At 40.9% G+C, this 24,280-nt stretch overlaps 1 protein-coding gene across 1 annotated transcript in view; it reads left to right on the top strand.

The window, feature by feature from the left end:
- Hepacam2 (HEPACAM family member 2) overlaps window positions 1–24,280 on the top strand; it is a 52,183-nt gene that overhangs the window by 5,251 nt on the left and 22,652 nt on the right. Inside the window, exons 2-4 of the mRNA XM_041675581.1 lie at window positions 9,111–9,464; window positions 13,177–13,461; window positions 23,173–23,469. Coding sequence (XP_041531515.1) covers window positions 9,111–9,464; window positions 13,177–13,461; window positions 23,173–23,469 — 936 coding nt within the window. The remainder of the gene's footprint in view (window positions 1–9,110; window positions 9,465–13,176; window positions 13,462–23,172; window positions 23,470–24,280) is intronic.

The raw sequence follows: 24,280 nt of genomic DNA, 5'->3' as shown, positions 1-24,280 counted from the left end.
ACTATGTTTTTCCTTGGGATCACCTTCTTATTTAGCTTCTTTAGGTTCACCAATTGTAGACTCCGTGACCCTCATTGATGGCTAGAAACCAATTATGAGTGAGTACATCCCATGTTCATCTTTTTGGGTCTGGGTTACCTCACTCAGGATAGTGTTGTCTATTTCCATCCATTTGCATGCACAATTCGAGAAGTCATTGTTTTTTACCGCAGCGTAGTACTCTACAGTGTATATATTCCACACTTTCTTCATCCATTCTTCCATTGAAGGACATCTAGGTTGTTTCCAGGATCTGGCTATTACAAATAATACTGCTATGAACATAGTTGAACAAATGCTTTCGTCATATGATCGGGCATCTCTTGGGTATATTCCCAAGAGTGGTATGGCTGGGTCCAGGGGTAGGTTGATCCGAATTTCCTGAGAAACCCAAACACTGATTTTCAAAGTGGTTGCACAAGATTGCAATCCCACCAGCAATGGATGAGGGTACCCCTTCCTCCACAGCCTCTCCAGCAAAGGCTATCATTGGTGTTTTTGATTTTAGCCATTCTGACGGGTGTAAGATGATATCTCAAAGTTGTTTTGATTTGCATTTCCCTGATTGCTAAGGAGGTTGAGCATGACCTTAAGTGTCTTTTAGCCATTTGAAATTCTGCTGTTGAGAATTCTCTGTTCAGTTCAGTGCCCCATTTTTTAATTGGGTTAATTAGCATTTTAAAGTCTAGTTTCTTGAGTTCTCTATATATTTTGGAGATCAGACCTTTGTCTGTTGCGGGGTTGGTAAAGATCTTCTCCCAGTCAGTAGGTTGCCATTGTGTCTTAGTGACAGTGTCCTTTGCTTTACAGAAGCTTCTCAGTTTTAGTAGGTCCCATTTATTCAATGTTGCCCTTAATGTCTGTGCTGCTGGGGTTATACCTAGGAAGCGATCTCCTGTGCCCATCTGTTGTAGGGTATTTCCCACTTTCTCTTCTATCAGGTACAGTGTGTTCGGACTGATATTGAGGTCTTTAATCCATTTGGACTTGAGTTTTGTGCATGGTGATAGCTATGGGTCTATTTTCATTCTTCTACAGGTTGACATCCAGTTGTGCCAGCACCATTTGTTGAAGATGCTTTCTTTCTTCCATTGTATACTTTTAGCTCCTTTATCGAAAATCAGGTGTTCATAGGTTTGTTGGTTAAAATCCGGATCTTCTATACGATTCCATTGGTCGACTTCTCTGTTTTTATGCCAGTACCACACTGTTTTCATTACTGTAGCTCTGTAATAGAGTTTGAAGTCAGGGATGGGAATGCCTCCAGAAGATTCTTTATTGTATAGGATTGTTTTGGCTATCCTGGGTTTTTTGTTTTTCCATATAAAGTTGATTATTGTCCTCTCAAGATCTGTGAAGAATTTTTATGGGACCTTGATGGGGATTGCATTGAATCTATAAATTGCCTTTGGTAAAATTGCCATCTTTACTATGTTGATCCTCCCAATCTAAGAGCAGGGGAGGTTCTTCCATTTTCTGGTATCCTCTTCAATTTCTTTCTTCAATGCCTTAAAGTTCTTGTCAAATAGATCTTTCACTTCCTTGGTTAGATTTACCCCAAGATATTTTATGCTGTTTGTGGCTATCGTGAATGGTGAAGCTTCTCTGATTTCCCTCTCTGCTTCCATATCCTTTGTGTATAAGAGGGCGACTGATTTTTTGGAGTTGATCTTGTATCCTGCCACAATACTAAAGCTGTTTATCAGCTGTAAAAGTTCTTTGGTGGAGTTTTGGGGGTCGCTTATGTATACTATCATAACATCTGCAAATAACGAAAGTTTAACTTCTTCCTTTCCAATTCGAATCCCCTTGATCCCATTATGTTGTCTTATTGCTATTGCTAGAACTTCAAGCACTATATTGAAGAGGTATGGCGAGAGTGGACAGCCTTGTCGTGTTCCTGAGTTTAGTGGGATGGCTTTGAGTTTCTCTCCGTTTAATTTGATGTTAGCTGTCGGCTTGCTGTATGTTGCTTTTATTATATTTAGGTATGACCCTTGTATCCCTAATCTCTCCAAGACTTTTATCATAAAGGGGTGTTGAATTTTGTCAAGTGCTTTTTCAGCATCTAATGAAATGATCATATGGTTTTTTTCTTTCAGTTTATTTATATGATGGATTACATTGATAGATTTTCGTATGTTGAACCAGCCCTGCATCTCTGGGATGAAGCCTACTTGATCATAATGGATAATTTTTCAGATGTGTTCTTGGATTCAGTTTGCCAGTATTTTGTTGAGGATTTTTGCGTTGATATTCATGAGTGAGATTGGCCTGTAATTCTCTTTCTTGGTTGAGTCTTTGTGCGGTTTTGGTATCAGAGTGATTGTACCTTCATAAAAGGAATTTGACAATGATTCTTCTGTTTCTATATTGTGGAATACATTAAGGAGTATAGGTATTAGGTCTTCTTGGAAGTTCTGGTAGAATTCTGCATTGAAACCATCTGGTCCTGGGCTTTTTTTGGTAGGGAGGTTTTTGATAACAGCTTCTAATTCTTCGCGACTAACAGGTCTATTTAGGTCGTTCACCTGGTCCTGGTTTAACTTTGGCATATGGTATTTATCTAAAAAAGTGTCCATTTCTTTTACATTTTCCAGTTTTGTGCATACAGGCTTTTGTAGTAAGATCTAACGATTCTCTGAATTTCCTCTGTGTCTGTGGTTATGTCCCCCTTTTCATTTCTGATCCTATTAATTTGCATGTTCTCTCTCTGCCGTTTGATTAGTTTGGATAGGGGTTTATCAATCTTGTTGATTTTCTCCAGGAACCAGCTTTTTGTTTCATTGATTCTTTGGATTGTTTTCTGTGTTTCTATTTTGTTGATTTCAGCCCTCATTTTGATTATTTCCAGTCTTCTACTCCTCCTAGGTGAGTCTGCTTCTTTTTTTTTCTAGAGCTTTCAGGTGGGCTGTTAAGTCTCCAATGTGTGCTTTTTCTGTTTGCTTTTAGTGGGCACGTAGTGCTATGAACTTTCCTCTCAGGACTGCTTTCATAGTGTCCCATAAGTTTTAGTAGGTTGTTTCTTTATTTTCATTGAATTCGAGGAAGACTTTAATTTCTTTCTTTATTTCTTCCTTGATCCAGGTGTGGTTCAGTAGTTGACTGTTCAGTTTCCATGAGTTTGTAGGCTTTCTGGGGGTAGCATTGTTGTTGAATTCTAACTTTAATCCATGGTGATCTGATAAGACACAGGAGGTTACGAATATTTTTTTGTAACTGTGGAAGTTTGCTTTGTTACCCAGTATGTGGTCATTTTTCGAGAAGGTTCCATGAGCTGCAGAGAAGAACGTATATTCTTTCCTATTTGGGTGGAATGTTCTATAGATATCTGTTAAGTCCATTTGATTCATTACCTCCATTAATTCTCTTATTTCTCTGTTAGGTTTCTGTCTGATTGACCTGTCCATTGGTGAGAGAGGAGTGTTGAAGTCTCCTACTATTAGTGTGTGCAGTTTGATGGCAGCCTTGAGTTTTAGTAATGTTTCTTTTACGCACGTGGGTGCTTTTATTTTAGGGACATAGATATTCAGGATTGAGACTTCATCCTGATGAATTGTTCCTGTTATGAGTATAAAATGTCCCTCTCCATCTCTTCTGATTGATTTGAGTTTAAAGTCAACTTTGTTAGAAATTAGTATGGCCACACCTGCTTGTTTCTTAGGTCCATTTGCTTGATAAACCTTTTCCCATCCCTTTACTCTGAGTAGGTGCCTGTCTTTGTGGTTAAGGAATGTTTCTTGTAAAGAGCAGAATGTTGGATCCTGTTTTCATATCCAATCTCTTAGCCTGTGCCTTTTTATAGGTGAGTTGAGCCCATTGACATTAAGTGATATTAATGACCAGTGGTTGTTAATTCTGGTCACTTTTTTAGTAGTAGAGTTTGTTTGTTTCCTTTCTTTGAGTTGTGCTGGTGAAGGGTCTCTAGATGTTTGAGTTATTGTGGTTATTGTTGGACTCCTTGGTTTGTGATTTTCCTTCTATTACTTTCTGTAAGGCTGGATTTGTGGCTACGTATTGTTTAAATTTGTTTTTATCCTGGAAAATTTTGTTTTCTCCATTTATAGTGAACGAAAGCTTGGCTGGGTATAGTAGTCTGGGCTTGCATCCATGGTCTCTTAGTTTCTGCAGTACATCTATCCAGGACCTTCTGGCTTTCATTGTTTCCATAGAGAAATCTGGTGTAAGTCTGATAGGTTTACCTTTATAAGTAACTTGGCCTTTTTCCTTTGCAGCTCTTAATATTCTTTCTTTATTCTGTATGTTTTGTGTTTTGATTATTATATGGTGAGGAGATTTTTTTTTTTGGTCCAGTCTATTCGGTGTTCTGTATGCTTCTTGAACCTTCAAAGGAATATCCTTCTTTATGTTGGGAAAGTTTTCTTCTATAATTTTATTAAATATATTTTCCGGACCATTGAGCTGTACTTCTTCTCCTTCTTCTATCCCAATAATTCTTAGGTTTGGTCTTTTTATTGTGTCCCAGATTTCCTGAATGTTTTGTGATGAAAATTTGTTGGCTTTGCTGTTTTCTTTGATCAGTGTGTTTATTTTCTCTATGGTATCTTCAGTGTCTGAAATTCTTTCTTCTATCTCTTGTAATCTGTTGGTAGTACTTGTCTCTGTATTTCCTGTTCGTTTACCCAGATTTTCCATCTCCATCCTTCCCTCGGTTTGTGTTTTCTTCATTACTTCCATTTCATTCTTCATGTCTTGAACTGCTTCCCTTTCCTGTTTGATTGCTTTTTCTTGTTTCTCTTGGTTTTCTTGGGTATCTTTGAGCGATTTATTCATTTCCTCTACCTTTTTGTTTGTGATCTCTAATTGTTTATGGCAGTTTTTCACCTCCTGTTTAAGGTCTTCTATTATTTTCATATAATTCACTTTTGAGTCGATTTCTTCTAATTCTTCTAGAGTAGGGTGTACAATTCTTCTTATTTCGGGATCCCTGGATTCTGGTGATGTCATGTTGCCTTTCAGTTTGTTGGAGGAATTCTTGCCTTGGCGCCTTCCCATCTCTTCCTTCAAATGGAGCCAGGAGAGGCCTGGTGTCTTGGTCCAGTCTTTGCTGTGACTGACTCTCTGGGTGTATCTCCTCAGTGTAGAAGCAGGAACCGTTTTCCCGAACCGTTTTCCCGTGCAGATGGAACTCCTCAGCACCGAAACATGGACGCCTGGTAGTCCAATGACCCGCGGATAAAAGGGCGAACTTGGGGAGGCAGGGCAGGGTCAAGTAGAGCACAGGAGACCCTGCAGCACAAGCTGAAGGTGCTCGGGCTCCTTTGCCGGGGTCCTAGAGGCCTGACCGATAGGCAGGCACTCGCTGCTCTGGTTGGGTAGCCTTCGTGTAGGAGCAGGAAACTGTTCCTGAGCAAAGGACCTTACAGAAAATGCAGGCTTTGGGCGGGGGGGGGGGGGGGGGGGGGGGTTGTCTTGTGTAAGAAAGACAGCCCTGCAGAAGGAGCTGGGGGAGGGGGGCCTGTGCTCTCTTCCGGGACAGTCTGCCCCTGGAAAGCACACACTCACCAGTCCAGATGGAACTCCTCAGTACCTAAACAGGGCCGCCTGGTAGCCCGATGATCTGGGGACAAAAGGAAAAAACCTGGCAGGTGGGACGAGATCCAGGAGTGCATAGGCACCCCTGGAACACAAGCTGAAGGTGCCCGGGCTCCCTTTCAGGGGTCCTTGAGGCCTGCCCGGTAGGCAGGCACTCACCGCTCTGGGTGGGTCGCCTTAGTGTAGGAGCAGAAAACTGTTCCTGAGCAGAGGACCGAGCAGAAAACGCAGGCTTGTGAAGGGGGGGGGGGGGGGGTCGGGTGTAAGAAAGACAGCCCTGCAGAAGGAGCTGGCGGAGGGGGCCTGTGCTCTCTTCTGGGACAGTCCGCCCCTGGATCGCACACACTCACCCGTCCAGATGGAACTCCTCAGCACCTAAACAGGCAATCTAACCCATTTCTAATATTCTGTGTAGCACCACGAGCTAGCTTACCAGGGAAGATCTTAACCAGTGTCTGTCTGGAGTGGGAGAATCATGGCGACTGCCTGACTCGGCTTCTTTCTCCCAGCATTCTGTTCTGTCTACTCTGCTTACCTAATTTTCTGTCCTATCAGGCCAAACAGTTTTCTTTATTAGTTAACCAATGAAAGCAACAGATAAGATACAAGACCCACCTCCATCATAAGATTAGACATGAAGCCTGACACATGGCTAACAGATATTTTCATATAGTCAGGTTTTTTTTTAATGAACATAGCAGCACAGCAGACACAGTGAAAGTTATGTTTTGCATATCTAAAAATAGAAATAATGAGCTAAAAACTAGTTTTTATTTATTACTTATCAAAAAACTCTGTCTCCCTGACTTCAACTGAAGGCACAGAAGTGCTTTCTCATTTGCCCAGAAAATGCACATCCAAGGAGAGACCTGCTCCTTTCCAGCTCCCATTCCAAAGTCCAGTGTCTTTAGAAACGCTTGGCTGTTAGAGGTCTCCGCTCAGCCTCTGCTTTACATAACATTGACATCACTAGTTTTAAGACATTGGTTTATTCATCCATATTCCTTTTTCCCTACTACAATTTCCTTGCAAATTTTCCACTACTCCTTTGCTTCAAGCAACTCTATGATTTAGATATTCCAGCATCTAATTCTCTCTTTTTTAATCTCCAAATTTAACATTCTTGTACTTCTCCATACAGAAACAAATCATACACCTTGTAATACCTTTGACGTGGGTGACCTGAAGCAAACGTGTGGTGTGTGATTATCTCAGGCATGTAGAGGCCCAAAAGCCTGACCGCACTGAATATATAGCTCTCCACTCTGGGGAATGGTGAGACCACTTAGTGCTGGTAGAACTTGATTTCTCATGGGGTTGGAGCAGCATGCTTGAGCTTCTCCATGGAAATCACCATGAAAGGCAAATAGACCTTTTCCTTCTTTGTCCCACTTGCCTTCCATAAGTTGATTTAGATGAGACTTCCTGGAAACAGTGAAAATGGGAAGCAATTGAAGAGGATAATCATTTTATGTGTCTTGGAAAACAGAAGTGAAAAAAAAAAAAACCCTTTTGTTTGGCTCCAGTTCCCGTCTTTTCTCACCTACTCAGTTTCAATCCACCAGCATCTATCGCTCTTCTATTTCCCCATGTCCATATCTCACAGATTCATACCCAGTGCCTGCAGATGTGATTTTACATTCTACATTCCTGCCCAGTCTCCACCCACTTCTCTTGTCCCCTTTACAAAGTTACTCAAAGAATCTGTAATTACTGTTTCTACATCATTACTTCTGTGTGTGTGTGTGTGTGTGTGTGTGTGAGAGAGAGAGAGAGAGAGAGAGAGAGAGAGAGAGAGAGAGCGCTACAGCCTGAGCGTGGCACAGAAGACAACATGACACAGGGAGTTAGTTCTCTTTTCCACCATCTGAGTCCTGGGGACTGAACTCAGGCTATTGGGCTCGGTGGCAGGTACCTTTACTCTCTAGTCTGCCTCACTGACCCTCTGCCATTGTTTTCTATCTCTCCGTGTTCAAGATAGTCTACATTTAAGTTACAAACGTAACCACCCTATCACTCTGTTCCTCTGATAGTGATTTCATACCCATGCCACAAACTTATAAAATGAAGCAAAGAGATTTTAATTAGAGTTCTAAAAGTATGGTATCCTGAAAGGACTTTTTTATTACAAATGGTAAATATGTTTATATGTATATAAATATATTGAGAGAGAGAGAGAGAGAGAAAGAGAGAGAGAGAGAGAGAGAGAGAGAGAGAGAGCTCCAGGTTCCAGAAGCTAAGAGGCATATACAAACATAAGATTAGCCATAGCAGTATGTTCATGGACCCAAACAACACAAGCACTGCATAAGACTGTACATGGGAAGAGCTTCATGCCTCACATCAGTTCAGGCCTCTAATTCTGTCCTAAACTACCATTAATGAGTTAATAATGAAAACGTGATCACCACGTCCATTCAGCATTGCCTTTTGGATGTCTAGTGAGCATCTAAAAGTGCATGTGCCCTATATGGACTTCTGATTTCCCCACCGCAGTGCCAAAGCCAGAAGTTCTCTGCAGTGCAGTAGCTGTGTGGTGTGTTTTGTTTTGTTTTGTTTTGTTATTGTTGTTGTTCTTTGGTAGAACCAGTCGTTTCTTATGTTGCCCAGTATACCATGGCTTGGTAAAGCCCCATCTCTTGCCTGCTTTGTTGTAGTCATTTCCCGAGATACCTTGGTGTTCCTGCTTTTCTCTTTGTTCAGCCCATTCTCATCCCAGCTGGCGGGAGACAAATAAATCATTAGAAAAGTCACGTCCCTCCTCTGATATCAAAACTCCAGTAACATTTTCATTTTGCATAGAGTAAAATTGCCCACAAGTCCCATGGTCTTAGCATCCTTCCCCATTCGTCCCTGCTATCATTGCCCTCGTATCTCTATGAGCTCCTCCTCCTCCACTCTGTTACATCCAAGTCTGCCCCTTGTTCCTCACACAGCAGTCCGAGTCCTCTGTGGACAAGGAACGACTGTTTTTAACTGAATGTAGTTTATTGTGACAGTTACTAGGTTACTCAGATTTGCTGTGACTTTGACTAAAGCGAGGAGGGACTTCCAAAAATCGAATATGGAGCTACTTCAGAAGACTTTGCAGAAATTTGTTGCAGGGAAGTATCCCTTCATATTTCAGGAACTGCAGTTTCATCAAAATATGAAGTTGACATTGTCTAATTTCAAATATGTTTTAATAGCTTTGTTGAACTTTAGAGCTTATAATCTCTCTCAGTTCTTCTTTCTTTATTACTCTGTAATTACAGGAGATAATAGCTTCTGCTTCTCCTTTTTGCCTTGTCTTAGAGAAGTCATGCAGCTAGTATTCTCACTGGGTGTAGTCTTTCAAATGCAGAAGGTTTGAGAGACAAATATTTACTTCTACCTGTAACTGGTACTGGAATAGTCAATACTTAGAAGCCTTCTTCTTTGAAAGGGATTATCATCTGACTGAGTACCCACTGTAACTGTACCTTTTTATTATGAGATGTGGCTCAGGGTACTCACAGTTTTCTTTCTCTTTGTAGCAGGTGTTTGTTTGGGGCTGAAGGTGACCGTGCCTTCACACACTGTCCATGGCATCAGGGGACAGGGCCTCTACCTCCCTGTGCACTATGGCTTCCACACTCCAGCGTCTGGCATCCAGATCATTTGGCTGTTTGAGCGACCACACACAATGCCCAAATACTTGCTGGGCTCTGTGAACGAGTCTGTCGTTCCCGACTTGGAATACCAACACAAGTTCACCATGATGCCACCCAATGCTTCTCTCCTCATCAATCCGCTGCAGTTCACTGATGAGGGCAATTACATTGTGAAGGTCAACATCCAGGGAAATGGAACTCTCTCCTCAAGTCAGAAGATACAAGTCACCGTTGATGGTGAGTCCTCTGTGACAATGGAGAAGAGGCTAGGTCAAGGCAGAGGAGGCTCAGATTATGAAGGTCCCTAGGCTCTCCCAACTCCAAGTGAATAAATTAATGTTCAAAGTTTCCTTAATGCCATTACCTATCTATAAGGTTTCCTGAGATTTAATGATATCTGTATGGAGAGGAGGTGCCCAGTGCCCAGCAACAGACCTTTAAGCAATAAGAGAAACATACTGTTTTCTTAGGATTTAAATAAAGCTGCCTCAAAAGTGAGGTATGGACATCTTATTTTCTCATTTGTAGGCTGTATTTTGTGAAGGTTCCTATTTTTGATCACTTGAATATTTTTATTTGGTACAACATTTAAGGGAAGATGAGCCAAGGACTCTATGTCAGGACAATAGAAGTTTGCGGAAATGCGCCCCAAAGGAGACTTAGTCAACTAACCTTCAGACATTTGTTTTTTCTTATGAAAATTTGTAAGTGGCATACCTTGAACATACTATGCACAAAATTCAACTTCTTTTTCTTTGTCCTCTTTATTTGACAATAGTATCTCATTTTACTAAAAATTAAATTGATTCGATTGCTTCCTCAGGCCAAGACTTTGCATACATCTCAGACAATCCCATCTCTCATTACATACACCCTGTCTGCAGGAACCCTAAAAGGCACTCCAGGTGCTTCCAGCGCTGCTTTGCTCCTGCCTCTAACTGTCCTGACCTGAGATTTGTAATAGCTTGCTCCCTACCATCTATGCTTCCGCTCTTGCTTCCTCCTGTCATGGCAAACACCGGTCACAGCTTCCTAGTGCACTGAAATGGGTGTCAAAGCACTAACAATAATGTTCAGATCCCAGCATACCTAGAACCCATCTGACTCCATTCTCTACCTCTGTCCTCTAACCCTCTGCTCTGGCCACAATGGTCTCTTGCTTTACCTTGAACAGGACGGATACACTCACATCTCAGGTCCTCTGTTCTCAGTCTTCACTATATCCAGACAGTTTCTATCCCAAATATCACTTTCTTTATTTCTTTTAGGCATCTCAATTGTTGTATCTGTGAAGCCTTTTCTGACGTCTCTCCACTCTATATAACAATATCATCTTAGTCCCAAACACACACACACACACACACACACACACACACACACACACTGTTCACTGACTTTAATTCTGCTTTTCTCTTTGTTCATCGAACTTACCATCACCTGTAAATAGTACCTGTATTTAACTTTTAGTGTTTCTCTTCCTGACTTGAACATGAGGTCTGTGGGAAGATGAACATTGTCTGTATACTTGCTGTTTTCTTCTCAGCGCTCAGAGCTGTGCTAGCCATAGTAAACTCAGTACCCCTAGGGAGCAAGGAGGGAGGGGAGAGACAAAAAAGGCTACAGGGGACTAAAACAATGACTGCCAGACCAGGTGTCTACAGAGCAATTGTAGAGAAAGGGGCGAATTACCTAGCCAGAATTTTCATAATTTTTTCCCTCAACAGTTTTTCATACAAGTTTTAATAGGACAGCCCTTACCTGGACTGTAACATTGGATTTATTCAGGGAAATGAAACCAAAACCTTTAGTAAATAGGCTTTAAGAACCTAAGCAAAAACTTTTTCAAAAGGGGAATGTCAGCTTTGTGTTTGATACGGATGACTAGTCCAGTGATTGGCTTTCCTCGGTTACTATGATGCCTAGCTATCTCATATCACATGCATCCCCACACAGAGACAAATGGGATGTGTTTATCTTGATCAGTGTACACAATTCATTTTTTTAAAAAACATAATAACATACACAAGTTGCTATTGCAAACCCTTTGCTTTTGCCACAGAAGACAAAGGGTTGAATTAAATGAACAAATGCCAGATGTCCTCAAGTTGTTCAGCTCCCCTCCAAGTCGCTTCAACCTCACTTTTCCTAATCTTTCATTTGTTTCCTTTTCCCCTAGGCTGGAAAATAAGGTCTGTTTGCACCCTGATGCAATTTCCTTTGTAGGATAATACATGATATATTTGCCTAAGAAAGAAGCTTCAAACTTTACTGAATGCTTGATGAGAAATCAAAGCTTAAAGTGCTGGATCCAGTCACAGGCTGCCTATGTGTTACAACCTTGGCGTCTGTGTACTCTGTGATCTTACAGAGGTGAAGACTATCAAAGTCTGTCTCTCCAAAGTGCAGGAAAAATACATTGACAAGTGTAAAGGCCTCTTCTCTTTGCCAGTGTAGGACATTTAACTCTGAACAAGTAACTATTTCCTTATGTCTGTTTTCTGTTTACTTACATGTGTGTGAGTGTGTTCCAGAACATGCTTCAGAGCACATGTGCAGATCAGTAACTATATTCTTGTGTCTATTGTCTGTTTACTTACATGTGTGTGAGTGTGTTCCAGAACACGCCTCAGAGCACATGTGCAGATCAGTAACTATTTCCTTATGTCTGTTGTCTGTTTACTTACATGTGTGTGAGTGTATTCCAGAACACGCCTCAGAGCACATGTGCAGATCAGTAACTATTTCCTTATGTCTGTTGTCTGTTTACTTACATGTGTGTGAGTGTATTCCAAAACACACCTCAGAGCACATGTGCAGATCAGTAACTATTTCCTTATGTCTGTTGTCTGTTTACTTACATGTGTGTGAGTGTGTTCCAGAACACGCCTCAGAGCACATGTGCAGATCAGAAGTAACTTACTAGAGTAGTTTCGCTCCTTCCACCATGTAGGATCTGGAGATCAAATTCAGGCTTGACAGCAATTGCCTTTATCACTGACCCATCTTGCTGGCTTCCAAGTCGCTATTTTATCAAACAGAGGAAAGAATTTTGAAGATTGGTAATGTTTGTTAAAATGATAGTGGATGCATATGTAATTACCAACCTTATCTGTGTACTTAGAGCGAAAAGCCAGGGAAGAAATGTGGTCTTCTTGTTTTCCATGTTGATCCAATTGCCTACTGAGTGCCACATTTATAAAATAAAGCTAGTTTCTCATTACTTCACTTTCTAACAGGAACTTCTATTGGATTTGCTTTGTATATTCCAACTTTAATAAAATCTCAATAATATATCATATCCAACTGTCCAATTAATCCAGTGTTGACTGAAATGTAGACTTTAATTTGTTAATGAAATCGTGTACATGCCACTCTTGAATAACGCCCCAACACGCTCTCAAATGTGCCCCACATGAGCTGTGTAATTTACTCTTCAGATGATGGCTAGAAATTTGAGGCTGCCACATCCCTTCTTGCCAGGTGCTTTAGGTACCCTACAAGTCAAAAAGGGAATAACTGTATACATTTGCTTTGCCTGTAAGAGTTACCTTCATGGCAGACAAGCATTTGCCTGACTCGCATGAACTTTTAAGTTCAGAGAAAAAGAATGGGGAAGCGTGATGGTGGAGAAATCTCAATGAATAGAAAAGTGGAACCCCGGGCTTCCAGCCACTCATGATATAGAAAGTAATATATTAATTGTCAATACTTGAATTCGGGTTCTAGAATTTTATTAGCTGTACCTGTGTAAATACATTTCATGTTTTACCATTTTTAAACTTCTATGACTTTTTAATATCCTCTGTTACCCAAGCTGTCTACATTTACAAAATATGAAATGTTGTAATAATTTCCCCAGGACTCTCTGTTGGAAAGGCTTCTTAAGGTTTTACTGCCCCCCCCCCCCATGAATGGAAAAGAATCGTTTCTATGCCTCTTGATCTTGCAGATCCCGTCATGAAGCCAGTGGTTCAGTCACATCCTGATTCTGGGGCTGTGGAGTATGTGGGCAACATTACCTTGACCTGCCAGGTGAAAGGGGGTACCAGGCTAGTTTACCAGTGGCGAAAAAATGGGAAACCTGTTTGCATCAACTCCAGCCACTCGTTTTCTCCCCAAAACGACACCCTTTGGATTGTTCCAGTGACAAAGGAGGACATTGGAAACTACAGCTGCCTTGTGTCAAACCCTGTCAGTGAGATGGAAAGTGACGTCATTGCGCCTACCATATATTGTAAGCTTTGCTGTTGTCTTATGTCTATATTTATGGGAAGGTCTCACATGGGAAGATATAGATAATATCAGCCCCAAGAGTCATCTGGTCTTTATCAGTATTGTAGCTCAGTACTTGTCATAGTCTTGTGGTCTAGGCATTGTCTGGTCCAGAAGCATATCTACTGGCACAACTTTCCCTTTTGAAGACCAAGTTGAAACATTAATCGCAGGGCATTCAAAGTGAAATTTATGATTCTAAGCAATAAGTGATTTCATGTGTAGTGGAATTTTTTTATTTTTTTTATTTATTTTTTCCATTAAAAAATTTACACTTCCTCCCCTCCTCCCATTCCCCTCCTACTCCCCCATTCACACTCCTCCCTCCCCCTCCCTCCTTAAGAGAGAGCAGGGGACCCTGCCCTGTGGAAGGTCCAAGGCTCTCCCCACTACATCCAGGCCTAGGAAGCTTTGCATCCAAATAGACTAGGATCCCAAAAAGCCAGTATGCAGTAGAAACAAGTCCCAGTGCCTTTATCAATGGCTTCTCAGTCAGCCCCCATTGTCAGCCACAATCAGAGAGTCTGGTTTCATTTCAGGCTCATTCAGTCCCGGTCTAGCTGGATTTGGTGAGTTCCCATTAGAACAGGCACACTGTCTCAGTGGGTGGACTCCCGGTCCTGACTTCCTTGCTCATCTTCTCCTTCCTTCTGCCCTTCAACTGGACCTTGGGAGCTCAGTTCGTTACTCCGATGAGGTTCTCTGTCTCTATCTCCACCCGTCGTTGGACGAAGATTCTATGGTGATATTCGAGATAATCATCAGTGTGATAGTGGGGCAAGGACAGTTCAGGCACCCTCCCCTCTGCTGCCCAAGGACCTAGCTGGGGACATCCTCATGGACACCTGGGATCCCCTTTAGAGCCAAGTCTCTTGCCAACCCTAAAATGGCTCCCTTAATGTAGATATCTTCTTCCCTGCTCCTATATCTGCCCTTCCTCCATCTCCACCCTCCCATTCCCCCAAGCTCTCTCCAGTCTTTCCTTTCTCCCTTCTCTCTCCCCATCTCCCCTTCCCCCAATTCCACCCCCACCCCTACCCCCACCCCGATGCTCCCAACTTTTGCCCAGCAATCTTGTTTGCTTCCAATTTCCAGGAGGATCTATATATGTTTTTCTTTGGGTTCACCTTGTTATTTGACTTCTCTGGGCCTGTGAACTATCAGCTTAATGACCTTGGTTTATGGCTAGAGTCCACTAATGAGTGAGTACATTTTCAATCCCAAGAGTCCAGTACCACAAAGAGGTGCTGATTCATTCCTCTCCGAGAAGGAGAGGAGATGATGGAGATCCGAGAATGGGATATGTTCTGTAGACTGCATGAGAAAGGAGCACTCCTGGGTTACGTGTGGGAGAGTACTTTGAAGGACAGGTGTTCCCTGTGCCTGGTTTCTCTCCACCATTTCTACATTTGATCTTAGCCGAAGGCTGAAAAGTGATTCTCCCATTTCTGAAAGAAGGATTCAGGAAGGATTCTATGCAGAACAATCTCAAGTGTTTTCCCAAGAAGATCAGTAATTACTTCAGAATTCTAATTCCCTTCAGTTGTTGTTTTCATTGTTGAGATGGAATCTCACGTACAAGTAAAATGTTTCAAACTCTTCAGTTTGTATCATGCTACAATCACAACCCCAAACAAGGCCCCTCATTTTTATTCTAGTATTTTTCTAGTCAGTAGAGTCATAGCACTACCTCTAATATGATTAAATCTCATTTATATATTTATTTATTTATTTATTTATTTATTTATTTATTTGGAGTGTGTGTGTTGAGGTATGCGTATACCACAGCGTGTCTGTAGAAGTCAGAGGACAACTTTCGAGAGTCAGCTCTCTCTTCCCTAGGGGAGGAAAATCAAACTGTCAGGTTTGAAAGAAACCTGCTTTACCCACCGAATCATCTCACCTACCCTCTAATATGCTAAACATTGCATGCAAAGTTTAATGTAAAATGGAACTTGTTCACTGTTTAGAACAGTGACATTGGGAGATTGGAAAACTCTGCTGTGGGACTGTTGTAGACAATAACAAAAACCTGTCTTTGCACATCACTGTATGACCTCTGGAGATGGGGCAGCATCTCTTCAGCTGAAAGCTGACAGCTACCTCTTTGGGAAGCCCTTACTGAAAGATTGAAAGAGCAACTATGTGGCCAAGAAAAGTGAGATGTGGCAAGGGAAAACTTGTTACGTCTGGCATGAGGATGAAGTTTTCACCTTCTAACACAACTGAGCCTGGAACATAAATCTATTCACTCATTAAATATGTCTTCATAATAGTGGAAGAGACAGTAAACCTTGCACCTAGTGCTCACAGGTCAGACAACAGGAGTGATAAATGGGGTTGATAATGGCCTATGTGGTCTCAGTAAGTCCCCTGGTCTTTCTGGGCCTCATTTATAAAAACGAGATATTTGAAATTACCTCACAGTGTTACTGAGATTAAATAAGATAGTGTCCAAAAAATAGAAAAAGAAGCATATAAACAAGCTCTCACTAAAGAGAATATGGTGCTATCATGGACGCATTTGTCTTCATCTGCTTCATATATGTGCATCTACTTCATAAATGTGCATACTTTCACCACTAGAATACCGGCAGAGCTCTCTCGAGGACATGCATCAAAAATAAAAAATAAAAACTTTAGAGAAAAGCACTAGCATGTGAATAAAGTATGGTCTTCTGCAACAAAGGATGCTTAAATTAAAACTGAATAGCAGCACTGAGGCAGAGAAGAGAGCTGCTGGGGCCAGGAGAACAGAGGAGTAACACACATATGCACAGTGGCTTTGCTTGAAAACCCACAAAATTCAACTACAGGAAATGGAATTACTGGATCTTAAAATTGGACACGAACCCTATGTTTTTAGTAGGGGAAACTATGTGTGAATGTCGTGGCTGTTTTAGGTATGTGTCACAAAAAGCAGAGCAGATAAGAGTAAGAACTGTGGAGTCATGGGCCAGAGTTCAAATCCTGTGCAGCACTCTCTTCATCATCAGTGCTGACCTCGGGAACCTACTTCACGGAGCAATCATGTGACTGAACTGTCACAGGATGAGAAGAGAGAGAACACTTGACTGGCCCCTAGTCAGCGCTGTAGAATAGTTCGCCAGTATTTCATTATAAAGTTATTATCCCACGTGAATACAAAGGCGAGAAACATTGCCTGTTCCTGAAGAAAAGCCCCCTTTCGTAAAGCGACAGAGTGAACGTGTTACAATGAGCATGGTTGAGCAAGTGGAAAGGTCTGGAAAACCATCTCCTGCACAGACAGCAACAAGAGACCAGACCCAAAGAGGAAGTAAATGTATTTTTCAAGGATCGAGACAAATCATAGCTTGTTTTATTTGTTTGCTCATCTGTTTTAGAGCCAGTGTCCCCTTCCACATCCCAGGCTGGCCTGGTACTCAATACATAACCCAGGTTCGAGTTTAGGGTCATCCTCCTGTGTGCTGAGACTGTGAGCATGAACCACAATACCTGATTTGTGTTTAACTATGACAAATTTTTTTCCTTCTTTTTTTTCTGAGACAGGGTTTCACTGTAGCTCTGGAGCCTATCCTGGAACTAGCTCTTGTAGACCAGGCTGGCCTGGAACTCACAGAGATCTGCCTACCTCTACCCCCAGAGTGCTAGGATTAATGTGTGCCACCACTGCCCAGTGGCAATTATTTTTATAGTTTAATTTATAACTATATTTTTAAAGGTTTTAAAAAGTCTTTTCAGATAGCCTTGTGAGAATATTCTGTCTGCCTTTAAAGCAGAGGCAGCAGATGGACAAAGAAAGTCTAAGCTTTAGCAATGCTGCACAACCATGCTGGAACTGTAGGGAAGATTTGGAAACAGTGCAACCCATTTATAGATGTATTTCTTTACTAAACAGGTTATTTTCAAAAATTAAAACTTCAGTTCAAACACAAGTAGCACAAACCTAGATATGTAAGATATGTAAACACAGGAAAAACAAAATATGAACAAATTGAATCAAAGGCAAAGTCATGTCATCAGAATTTTCTTGGCTCAGCAATAATCTACTATATGACCTAGAAGCACAATCTAATTGCATTGTTAGTTTCTTTTGCTATCGCAAGTTCAGCCCTATTTTATTACTTGTTTTTGTTTTGCTTTGTTTCCTTGGTTTCAAGTGACAAGGTTTAAATAGCCTGCATAAGAGTTTGTCACTGATCTTCTATTGATGTGGCATCAAGGTGTCTGGCGTTTTCTCATTCCCTGTACACTGGGAATATTTGCCTAGTTTGATGCATTCCCCAATGCTCCATTTGTATGTAGTTACTCCTCTTCCTTCGTTATCTCCTACTGAAAGGCCCATCTGTCCTGCCTGTTTTCACCTCCTCAGTTGTCACTAAGACACTCAAGTCTCTGAGCAAAGACAGTACCCTGTATATGTCTGTCTCTGCTCCCCAATACCCTCTGTCTTCCTTGACTCTCTCTCCTCATAAGCATCAGTACAACAAACTCTCCTAGGAGCTCCATGTTGCTAAACATCTTTAATTTTATAGGGCAATACTCGACGCCGCTAGGAACTCAGTTTAACCTGAATATCTTGTTCATATCATTCTTCCAATCCCACTTTTACTCCGCAACTCTGTGATCAGACAAAGATAATAATCAAGAGGCCATCATATTCTAATATTCTTCCATAGATATCCACATTATAATTTAGAATATCTTCATGAATTATCTATTCTGTTTTTATTGTTTCCCTGACATTTTTTTCATGTAGAGCTGGAATTATTTTTATTGCTAATAAAGTTATAACGAAATCTATCAAGATTGACTATATGTCCATTGGGCCATGATGTCATAATCTGGTGCTAACCTTAATGAAATACCATGCCGAGTAAAAAGTCATCAAATATCTATTTATGATTTACAAAATGTAAATGCCCTCTAGCTCCAACTGTAAATAATAACTCAATAACCACTCCATTTTCTGTGAAACTCATGACACTGCTGCAGGGAGTGCTCTAAGTGATAAAAATTAAAGGGAAAAGGGAACATTGGCAGTAAATACTTACCATCTGCTCCCTTGCAGGGTGGCAAGAAGCCTCATGATGGAAACTTAGGTACTGTTCCCACCCAGTCATAAATGGTTAAAGAGAACAGATGACATGTGATTTTTTACAAGTCATTTAGTAAACAGCCATCCCTAAGGCAAAGAGTTCATCTCCATTGAGAGTGTTCTGCCACAGGCAAGACGGTGAACTATAATCCAAAGGCAAATGGAATTATCCATCTGTTTTTATCTGAATCAGAGGTCACGCTAGTTGAGTCCTTGCAAATGTCTCCTAAAAGGGCTGCCCATTGACTTGACCAAAGCGCTATATTATAGCTCAAAATAGAAGAATCTTCACTCTGAAGTGCTGAGCAGTGTAAAGAAAATAGTGCCATAGTCCAGTCAGGGGAGAAGAGAATGTAAACAGTGTGTAGACCGTAAGATGAAGGTGTGTGCCTGTGTGTGCTTATGTGTGTAAGAGGGAGAAACACACAGAAAAGACAGGCACAGACCCAAACACAGGAACAGAGAAAGGGGTGAGGGAGGAACAGAAGTAGGAAAAAAGAAGAGGTGGAAGAGAATAATGGGAAAGAGGGAGCTGTAAATAGAGAAAGAGATGATTATACTGATGTACAGATGTTGGGTTTCTAGGAAAATAAATGATAACTTTTCAGAGCTGGAGAGGTGACTCAGCAGTTAATAACCCTGGCTGCTCTTCCAGAGGACCTGAGTTCAATTCCCAGCACCCACATGGAAGCTCACAACTGTCTGTCGTCCAGTTCCAAGAGATCTGACAAGTTCATACAGATTTAAAATGCACGCAAAACACCAAAGGTCGTAAAATAAGAAAAATATTTTTTAAATGATAACTTTTCATTACTGTGCTTCTTTATTTTATAATTTTTTACAGTGAACATGCATTTCCTTTTTATAATCAGATAAAATATAAATTTTATAAAATTGTATCAGAAGTAATGAATTTAAATGCCTCAAAGTATTAGTTTCGGGGAACTGGAAGAAATGCTTGACAGGGAGGGTTCATAGAGGATTGAGAGACATGAAACTAACTTGGGGGAGATAGATGTGGCCTGTTACAGAGAGAGCCAGATGCGGTGTATGAGAGAGAGAGAGGTGGCATCAACCGTGAAACCCAACAAATAAGGAAGTAGCAAAATCAACAGACATGTGATCAAAGAGGAAAACTGCATTATATCAAGTTCTGTTCTTTCAAAGGATGTTTTATTTACAACAAGTTATTCTGAAATGATTGGTACTACTCAGCAACCATGACTCTGTGTATGTACTTCTTCCAAAGAGTCAAACCTACCATCCAAGATTAGAGAAATGCTATCTATCTGTGGGGATACTCAAATACATGGGAAGATTAGAGAAATGCTATCCGTGGGAATACTCAAATACATGGCAAGATTAGAGAAATGCTATCTATCTGTGGGGATATTCAAATACATGGCAAGATTAGAGAAATGCTATCTATCTGTGGGGATACTCAAATACATGGCAAGATCTTGAGGCAATTCCAGGGGCGTTCCTCCTGGAGCTGGGAAGAACATGGTCCACTTTGAAAGGCACCACAGTTCTTCCCATGTGAGATCAATTACACAGCAATGTGTCGTCACAGACATGTTCTGTAAACCCTGGTAAGTGGAAGCCAGTGGGAAGATAGGAATGGAAACCTGTTTTTATGGTCACTCCTGTGTTCCTTTTCCCATCTCTATTGCTCTGTCTAAAACGACTCTCAGGTTTTATATTGTGCCCATGAACAGAGGTCTCTTGAACTTCCGAACCACACACCATTCGTTCCGTTGCCTCTCTTCTACGTGAAGCAGTTGGTGGCCCCTGGCTGTACCGTCTGATATCTCTCATCAGTGCTGGCAACCTAAAGAAAGAGCCCCCATCGCAGCACAGAGCAGAAGACTCAGTCTTGGGCGCTATCTTCAATATCCCAGTTCCTCCCTGATGCCTAGAACAGCATCGTGCATGAGTAACCTCGATGTTGATTTTTTTTTTCTGAATCATTGAAACAATTTTTCATTTCTAATATACAACTATTAACAGACCATTTACCTCGTAGTCAGTGTTATAAGTAATCTAACCATATTTAAGTATGTTTAAAATTTTACAAGGGGATATATGTAAATAACCTACAGTTAGCACTCCAGCTTCTATAGGGAAATTGAGCATCTACCAATTTGGTACCCAGAGTGGATCCCGTAACCAATTCCTCAGGATAGCAAGGACTGACTAAGCTAGCTTCTGCTTTCCTCCTGGCAGTAGGTTTACTGCTATAACCATAGTAATAAAGTGCTGTGGGGCACTTCACATTGTCCTATGTCTTCAGAAGGAAAACCAGCTATATAACTAAATATATTCTATAAAACACTATTTCCAGTTTCTGTTATATCTTATGAAACTTGTCTTCATGAAGGCAGACGGACCAGAAAATTATGGCACAATGAAGATCTACAAACTTAACTAAGATCGGTTTGACAATAGCCCCAAATGCTAGAGCGTAATATCAAGAATTTTGTCATAACTTCAAAATCATAATAATTTTGGCAGTTAGCTAATCTATATTTTTATATTAAAAGATGAAGAGATCCCAAAAGTATAAATAACTTCCAAAGAACACTTAATTCATGGTTGAGAGAAATGTTACCCTAAAATCTTGTCCTTACATCACATGATTACACAACACACATAGAGACAGTTATGGCGACTTTTAAAAAGAAATGAAAATACTGAGCAGTTAATACAGTTTGTAAATTCCTTAACAATGCAAATTGTTTGCATACTAACTATAGTTTTTATAATTATATTACTTCCCATTTTCCTTTCCTACCTCCAATCTCTCCCCTACACCTCCTTGATCTCTTTCAAAATCCATGGCCTGTTTGTTAAATGGTCACAAATATACACATACATTCCTAAATATTTAAATGCAAATCATTTTATACTTATTATCTCTCAAACCTTTGACAATTAAATGGTTGCTTGACTAATTACATGAGAGGGTAATTTATCATAAAGCAATATGGTTAGCCAAAAATATTCTGACATAGAAAAATTATATAGCATAAACCTTATTGCTTTAAATGTCTCAGTAATGCTGTCTAATAGCTATGTGACTATGGGAAATTACATTTAAAACTATAATAATGAAAATAATATTTGTCTCGTGAAACTTATTTAAGATAAAATGTAATCTATATGTCTGACTACTTGGAGTTCCTTCCTGGGGCCAGTGTCAAGTAAATGTCAGTTAATGTCAAGTGAAAAGTGAGTATAGCCATGCCCAAAATAACTTATATTTTTGGTTGTGAGCCTAGCCTTTAATGGCTGAGCCATCTCTCCAGCCCCCAAAATAACTTAGACTAGAGGAGAAACCTCATATCTGGGAAATTTTTTTTTTTTGGTTTTTCGAGACAGGGTTTCTCTGTGGCTTTGGAGCCTGTCCTGGAACTAGCTCTGTAGACCAGGCTGGCCTCGAACTCACAGAGATCCACCTGCCTCTGCCTCCCAAGTGCTGGGATTAAAGGCGTGCGCCACCACCGCCGGGCTCTGGGAAATATTTTAATATTGCTCTCATTCTCTACAAGAAGGCCTATGGCATTTGTCTTCAACTGGTCTAATGCCATAGTGATTCTCATAGATGCGGAAGTGTGGGAAAACACAGTCAAATAGCCACAGTTAAGTAGCTCTTTAATTTTTCAATGAAGATGTGTTATTGGGTGTGTGTGTGCTGTGTGAAAGTGCGTGTGTGTGTGGTCTGTGTGAGATTGTGTGTAAGGTATGTGTGTGCTGTGTGTGTGTTGTGTGTTTATGGTGTATGTGTGGTGCGTGTGTGTGGTATATGTGGTGTCTGTGAGTGTGTGAGAGAGTGGTATGTAGTGTGTGTGTGTGTGTGTGTGTGTGTGTGTGTGTGTGTGTGTGCGTGTTCCAAATGGAATCTAAGGCTTAGAAGAATTTCTTTTAATTTTTTTTTCTCAAAACAGGGTTTCCCTGTGTAGCCATGGCTGTCCTGGAACTCACTCTGTGGACCATGTTGGCCTTGAACTCAGACGTCTGCCTGACTCTGAAACCCTAGTGCTGGGATTAATGGCATACACCAACACCAGCTAGAAGAACTTTTTTAATCTGTAAAAATCTTAAGAAAATCTGAAACACCTACCTATTTGTACAAATCTGTGTTCCTTCTGAAATGGTCTTTGATAAATATTTTCATGACCTGACATTAAGAGGAAAAACAGACACTTCTCAAAGTATGCTTGCCAAGGAGAAAATAGTACCTATTTGTTGTAAAAGTGTTTTCAAGTGTAATTCCTATTTCAGAAAGACAGAGGTTGCCTAGTGACCATGTGCATTTATCAATATGGCACAAAAAGCTTAGCCCTACACTGGTGATGTCGGTGTCTTTAAATCTGTAGTCTAAGTTTCAGGCCTTAACTATTGCAAATATGTCCAATCAAGTACTTTCCAGTTTTGAGAATATCCGAATGAAACCTAGAGATATAATTGAGGGTGTAAGTGAGGCTGCCTTTCCTCAAGTCTACATGAAGACATAAACTCCGCAAGCCCTGAAACGGTGGTGTGACTCTTCATATGACACACACCCTCCATCTCTTCTTTGCTTTAATGCAGATGGACCTTACGGACTTCAAGTTAATTCTGATAAAGGGCAAAAGTTGGGAGAAGTGTTCACTGTTGACCTAGGTGAAGCCATCCTATTTGATTGTTCTGCTGATTCTTATCCCCCCAACACCTACTCCTGGATCCAGAGATCTGACAATACAACATATGTCATTAAACACGGGCCTCGTCTAGAAGTCACGTCTGAGAAAGTGGCCCAGAAGACTGCTGACTACGTGTGCTGTGCGTACAACAACATGACGGGAAGGCGAGATGAAGCTCGCTTCACTGTCGTCATCACTTCCGTAGGTAAGTGTGTGAAAGAGCAAACCTTTATAAAACACAAATGTATGGCCAGCCGTAGTTTCCCAAGTGCCTATGAAGAAGACAACATAATTTTACTGTTGTTTGAATGGTCTCTTTTCTCAGTTAACTAAGCCATGAGTTTTGAGGATCCAAGAATGAAAACTCAAAACAAAATGGAGGGAAATTTAAATGACAGTTTGGGGAGCTATGAAGAGTCAGTAAATTATTTCTAGGTGTGTTATTGCGTTCCTAATTTTATGATCAGATGCATAAAGGGAATAGACTTCTCAGTTAAAGGTTTATGTGTACCATTAAATTAAGGTAGAAGAACAAATACAGAGGAGTTGGGGTCTTGGGTTTCCATTTTCCGCTTGCTCCTCGGTCTTCATTGGTTCCTCTTCTTTTCTCATTCTTGACGTACTTGAAATCAATAGAAGTATTTATCAAGAACCTAACAGACGTGGGAACGACTTTCATAAGTCTATAAAATTCAGAATTCTCTAGAAGTTGCATCTTAGAAATGCCATGGCCCAAAAGGTGAACTGCAGCTTGTTAGGGACACGAATTCCCATCCCATGAACTTCTCTGTGGAGCAAGGTTCTGTTCTCTAGTGTCATTCCTGTGCCATTCTCCTCGTGCCCACAGTATCTCGTAACACCGGCCTACTCACATCGTTGTCTTCAAAGCTCTACAGCTGTCCCCACATCTGCCTTCTAGATACCCCCCCAGAGGTTCTAAAAGCAGAAGATAAGTCTAAATTAGCAGGACTGAACCATTTTCCTTTTTCCTACATACCTATTCTGTCTGTATGTCC

The sequence above is a fragment of the Microtus oregoni genome, unplaced genomic scaffold, assembly GCF_018167655.1.
Source record: "Microtus oregoni isolate MIOR12 unplaced genomic scaffold, Mior012 000026F_ref0000081, whole genome shotgun sequence".
Taxonomy (NCBI): domain Eukaryota; kingdom Metazoa; phylum Chordata; class Mammalia; order Rodentia; family Cricetidae; genus Microtus; species Microtus oregoni.
This window is presented reverse-complemented; position numbering and strand designations above follow the sequence as displayed.